The sequence below is a fragment of the Perca flavescens genome, chromosome 6 (genome assembly GCF_004354835.1).
Source record: "Perca flavescens isolate YP-PL-M2 chromosome 6, PFLA_1.0, whole genome shotgun sequence".
In the NCBI taxonomy this organism is placed as follows: Eukaryota; Metazoa; Chordata; class Actinopteri; order Perciformes; family Percidae; genus Perca; species Perca flavescens.
This window is the reverse complement of record NC_041336.1, coordinates 1,740,425-1,746,814: the sequence shown is the minus strand read 5'-3', so window position 1 is coordinate 1,746,814 and position 6,390 is coordinate 1,740,425. Positions and strand designations below refer to the sequence as shown.

General features: G+C 42.6%; 1 protein-coding gene across 1 annotated transcript in view; it reads left to right on the top strand.

The window, feature by feature from the left end:
* LOC114556737 (protein NLRC3) overlaps positions 1–5,320 on the top strand; it is a 5,346-nt gene extending 26 nt beyond the window's left edge. The window contains exons 1-5 of the mRNA XM_028579771.1: positions 1–51; positions 1,545–1,673; positions 2,947–3,025; positions 3,187–3,394; positions 3,549–5,320. The exon at positions 1–51 is cut by the window's left edge and continues 26 nt beyond it. Coding sequence (XP_028435572.1) covers positions 1–51; positions 1,545–1,673; positions 2,947–3,025; positions 3,187–3,394; positions 3,549–5,320 — 2,239 coding nt within the window. The remainder of the gene's footprint in view (positions 52–1,544; positions 1,674–2,946; positions 3,026–3,186; positions 3,395–3,548) is intronic.
* Positions 5,321–6,390: the final 1,070 nt, after the last annotated feature.

Genomic DNA, 6,390 nt, shown 5'->3' with positions numbered 1-6,390 from the left:
AAGACAGAAGGAAAGGGAGCAACATATTGAAATAAAGAGCCAAAGACTGAGGTGAGTTGGTCTGAAACCTCCAACAAACTAGAAGTAGTGTTGTCTCTCAGTGTTGTTATCATCAGGGCCCAGTTTTTCAAAAGTAATCCAGTGGGATTTCAGATCACGGATTGGATTAAATTTTGGAAATGGGTTTTTCAAAAGCAAAAGAGGGATTCTGAACTAAGATCAGAGCATGTAATGGGATCTTACATTTGATCTGGATCAAACCTGCCCTTTGAACTCGGTTTGGGATCTATTTGATTAAAAAATACAGGATTATCCTGATTTCATCAGATTTTTCAGACCATATAACATATATTTTATGTTTTATGGTATGTTTTATGGTATAGTATTTTTTTACGTGAATGATAACAAAATCAGTGTTTACTGATAATATATATACATGTCTATATGAAGCATGTCACATCTAATGAGATATAGTACACAAAAAAAACATGATAATAAAATAAAGAATGTAAAATGTTTCTGTTTATTACACTTTTTCTGTTTCTTAAAATTAAAACTAACAATGGGTATTAGTGGCCTACTTGTAGTTCTTTATTGAGCCAGTAGGCTACACTGTTGTCTGCATTTCCCAGGATCAGGTGATCCTGGGATTTCCAAATCCGTATCAATTTGATCCAGATAAAAAATTTTTTTAAACTGGGCCCTGGTATTAAATCTGATCTGAGTGATGGTTAGAGGTGTGAATCATTGAGAACCGATCACTCAGAGCACATTCTGAGGTGGTCTGACCCTTCTCTTATATCCCGTCTGTCTGCTGCTCTGTGCCCTGCTGGTACCTGGGAAAGGCAGCCACTGATATACAATAACCTTTATTATTAGTTTCATGAAAACGTACCCAAATTTACCAGAATGTATTACTACCAACCTTCCTGCCTTTATGTCTCCTTTTGTTATGTGTTATTCTCTCATTGCCAGATCTCCACAGCTCTGAGTAAGCAGGCAAACTGACATGGTAGAAATGGTTTCATTTACTTTATAACATCAGCAACAAAACATTTAGTCTATATCCACAACTTTCATTTCCGGGATTGTTCAGGTCCCGCTGGATGTCCGTCCCCTTCCTCTGTCTCTGTGTTGGGATTCTAACCTCCGGTGGATTTGTGAGGACTATGGTTAACTGCTCCTCAGATCTCTGCAGGGTAAATCCAGACAGCTAGCTAGACTATCTGTCCAATCTGAGTTTTCTGTTGCACGACTAAAACTACTTTTGAACGTACACATGTTCCACCAAAACAAGTTCCTTCCTGAGACTATTTAGCAGAGGCACCGTGGCTCTGAGCTTAGCACAGCCCACAATGACTGTGATTGGTTTAGAGAGATGTCAATAAACCAGAGCACGTTTTCCTCCCATCCAGGAATGCTGTGTGGACTAGCCAGACCTTACTATTTATTTAAAATACTAATATTTGAAATAAAAACAGTTGTTGTCTGAGTTAAAAGATTTTTTTGATTTTTGATTTTCGATTTACCTGTGTTTGTTTCAGGATCCAGCAGCAGAGACCAGAGTCTCCTGAACCTGAACCTGAACCTGAACCCAGCTGTTTGTCCTTCAAGAGCGACCAGTCAAAGGAGGATTTTATGAATTTTAAACAAAGACATCTATCTGACAGAAAGTAAGTTATCAGTACCATATAATGACATTCATAGATATAGTATTTTAGAGGTATTTCACATAGGCATCATTTACCTTTAACAGCGACCAGTCAAAGGAGGATGTAATTGATTTTAAACGTGTTTCTGACATAAAGTAAGTCGTTATTAGCATTAAGTTGTTAATAATTACATGTATGTACAGTATATAGCCTGTTGTATTATTATATTTGGTATAAGTATCAGTTCTTAACAGTAGTACTCAATGCTGCTTCCTCTTTTGCTTTAGACTATCTGCTGATGCTATCTCAGCATCAAGAACAGAGCCTCTATACATGGATGGCTCAACCACTCAGCCACCCAGGTACCCATACAGTATATTCACCATTTCTAAACACACAGCAGAACATGACGTCATCTGGGAGCTCACCGTGCAAAGAGAGCAGTCTTCCTCACTCAGACCAGTGTGCTGCTTCAGGAGTCCTTAAAGCTGCTGACACACCAGCCGACTGTCGGCAGAAAAGGCAATTGGACTGATCAGTCGGCTCCCCGAGGTCCAATCAATGCCTCGGAACACACCAAGGTGCCTGCTGTTATGGAGACATGATACGTCTCCATAACAGCAGGCGGCACTACTCTGTATTGTCGCCCAAAAAATGAAAACCAGGCAGCTGATTGGACGAACGCGTCACGTGGGTCTAGCTGCTGCTTCCGGATTTCCGGCCATGGCGGCTCATTCAGAATACAATCTCGTATTTTACGAAGATAATTCACAGAAACGTGTTTCTGAAAACAATTTAAGCAAGAGATAGGCTATGCAGTTGCTGAATCTACCTTCATTTCAGATCAACAAAGGTCAGTTTAAAAGATTTTCATCAGATTTTGAGGCTTAGTCATGCTCATCCTGCTCGTCATTTCCGGGTGAGTCCCGACTGCCCTGTCTCCAACTGAACATGTCAGGTCGGCCAAAATTAAGGCCGACGGCTCCTCCAATGGACGACGGCATGTAACACACCGAACAGTCTCGAGTCACTGACCTCGCCAGACTGTCAGACGGCCGATTATCGGCCCGGTATGTAGCTGCTCTTAGGCCAACCATGTTGTAGCCCTTGTTTTCTTCTCAGTTCTTTCTGTTGATTCACATCGGGGTCAGCAGTACCACCAGCACTTTAATGTCAGGCGAAACAATCTGATTCAGTGTTATAATCAACACATAAAGGCACAGGATCTTTACCTTGTGTTTGTCTCTGTGTGGACAGACATGATGTGAGCTAATTCTTCCTGATTCCTCCACAGAGTGGACCAGGAGAGCTCACAGATTCCCAGTGGTCAGTCTGCCCAGCAGCATCAAACACACCTGGACTCCGTATTTATGGTCTGTACATGTACTACAACTACTTTTACATCTATTCTGTTCACAATCATCTCCATGCTGCACGTTTCAGACCAGTGGATTGTCAGTCTGTGGACATGGATCTGATGTTTGCTTCCATGATTTTAGTTTGATTGTGTGATTCGTATAATCTTCTGTTCCAGATGCTGGAGGACAACATCGTCACTTTTGTGAAGAACGAGCTGACGAAGATCCAGAAGGTTCTGAGTCCAGATTACCCAGAATGCTTAGAGAGTAAGAGAGAGGATGAGGATGAAGAGCAGGAGAGGAGCAGGGAGGAATTTCTGAAGATCACACTGCACTTCCTGAGGAGAATGAAGCAGGACGAGCTGGCTGACCGTCTGCAGAGCAGTAAGAGGATTTCTCTAAAGATTTTACTTGCTGGACTAATTTGACATCTACTAATTTCGCCAAAGATAATATGTTTATATGTAAATTTCTTTAGGGGACATAAACTGTTTACTTTGTAAATCACTTATAACTTATTTGTTGTGTGTTCATTCAGGAAGTCGTTCTGGAGTTTGTAAGCGTAAACTGAAATCAAACCAGCAGAAGAAGTTCCAGTGTGTGTTTGAGGGGATTGCTAAAGCAGGAAACCAAACCCTTCTGAATCAAATATTCACAGAGATCTACATCACAAAGGAAGGGACTGCAGAGGTCAATGGTGAACATGAGGTCAGACAGATTGAAACAGCATCCAGGAAACCAGACAGACCAGAAACAACAATCAGACAAGAAGACATCTTTAAAACCCCACCTGGAAGAGATAAACCAATCAGAACAGTGATGACTAAGGGAGTGGCTGGCATCGGGAAAACAGTCTTAACACAGAAGTTCACTCTGGACTGGGCTGAAGGCAAAGCCAACCAGGACATACAGTTCACATTTCCATTCACCTTCAGAGAGCTGAATGTGCTGAAAGAGAGAAAGTTCAGCTTGGTGGAACTTGTTGATTACTTCTTTAGTGAAACCAAAGAAGCAGGAATCTGCAGGTTTGAAGAGTTCCAGGTTGTGTTCATCTTTGACGGTCTGGATGAGTGTCGACTTTCTCTGGACTTCCTCAACACTGAGATCCTGACTGATGTTACAGAGTCCACCTCAGTGGGTGTGCTGCTGACCAACCTCATCAGGGGGAAACTGCTTCCCTGTGCTCGCCTCTGGATAACCACACGACCTGCAGCAGCCAATCAGATCCCTCCTGGGTGTGTTGACATGGTGACAGAGGTCAGAGGGTTCACTGACCCACAGAAGGAGGAGTACTTCAGGAAGAGATTCAGAGATGAGGAGCAGGCCAGCAAAATCATCTCCCACATCAAGAGATCACGAAGCCTCCACATTATGTGCCACATCCCAGTCTTCTGCTGGATCACTGCTACAGTTCTGGAGGACGTGTTGAAGACCAGAGAGGGAGGAGAGCTGCCCAAAACCCTGACCGAGATGTACATCCACTTCCTGGTGGTTCAGTCCAAAGTGAAGAACATCAAGTATGACGGAGGAGCTGAGACAGATCCACACTGGAGTCCAGACACCAGGAAGATGACCGAGTCTCTGGGAAAACTGGCTTTTGAGCAGCTGCAGAAAGGCAACCTGATCTTCTATGAATCAGACCTGACAGAGTGTGGCATTGATATCAGAGCAGCCTCAGTGTACTCAGGAGTGTTCACACAGATGTTTAAAGAGGAGAGAGGACTGTACCAGGACAAGGTGTTCAGCTTTGTCCATCTGAGTGTTCAGGAGTTTTTGGCTGCTCTTCATGTTCATCTGACATTCACCAACTCTGGAGTCAACCTGCTGTCAGAAGAACAAACAGGATCAAGACACTTCTACCAGAGTGCTGTGGATGAGGCCTTACAGAGTCCAAATGGACACCTCGACTTGTTCCTCCGCTTCCTCCTGGGTCTTTCACTGCAGACCAATCAGAATCTCCTACGAGGTCTGCTGACACAGACAGTAGGTATCTCACAGACAAATCAGGAAACAGTCCAGTACATCAAGAAGAAGATGGATGAGAATCTGTCTGCAGAGAGAAGCATCAATCTGTTCCACTGTCTGAATGAACTGAATGATAGTTCTCTAGTGGAGCTGATCCAACGGTCCCTGAGTTCAGGACGTCTCTCCACAGATAAACTGTCTCCTGCTCAGTGGTCAGCTCTGGTCTTCATCTTACTGTCATCAGAAGACGATCTGGACATGTTTGACCTGAATAAATATGGTGCTTCAGAGGAGGCTCTTCTGAGGCTGCTACCAGTGGTCAAAGCCTCCAACAAAGCTCTGTGAGTGTGATTTATTCATCGATAAATACTCTGATATCTTTCAAAAGGAGTTAAATATTATAACTTCTTTGTATCCTGTTGTCTCTCCAGACTGAGTGGCTGTAACCTGTCAGAGAGAAGCTGTGAAGCTCTGTCCTCGGTTCTCAGCTCCCAGTCCTCTAGTCTGAGAGAGCTGGACCTGAGTAACAACAACCTGCAGGATTCAGGAGTGAAGCTTATCTCTGATGGACTGAAGAATCCACACTGCACACTGGAGACTCTCAGGTCAGATCAAGAACAATAATCTCTGAAAACACAAAACTTTGGAAAGATTGAAAACGTGAATGTTTCCAAAGTATTTTATTATGATTTAGAATGAATCTAGATAACTTAAGAATGAAATATGAACTGTGGCTGACATCGAGAAATCATTTATATTTTCATATAATGTGACTTTGATCACTGGACGTTTGTTTATTCCTGATTATACAACAAGGAGATCCGATCAGACAATCTGATTGTCTGATCGGATCTCCTTGTTGTATAATAAATAAGACATTTAGAACGTACTCAAATTAGCATGATAGCACACCCAGAGCCATTTGAGCACACCTGGTACATCACATACAATATTACTCATAGTTTGGGTCGCATCAGCTGTTTGGGTCGCATCAGCTGTTTGGATCACATCAGCTGTTGGATCACATCAGATGTTTGGATCACATCAGCTATTTGGATCACATAAGCTGTTTGGATCACATCAGTTGTTTGGATCACATCAGCTGTTTGGATCACATCAGCTGTTGAATCGCATCAGCTGTTTGGATCACATCAACTGTTGGATCACATCAGCTGTTTGGATCACATCAGCTGTGTCACTGAAATGTCAATAATGAAGTTAGCTAAATCTATCTATGAAAACAATATTTCTTTCAGTAGATATTTTAGCCAAGCAGTTTGGTGTTTATATGTGCGGTAGTTCTTACGTTTTGGGAAATTCCACAATCTCACCGTTACAGAGCTAACGTTAGCTTAAGATAACTGGCTGACTAACGGTTAGCAGGGAGGGACTAAAAATCCTCTCTGTTGCTTTTC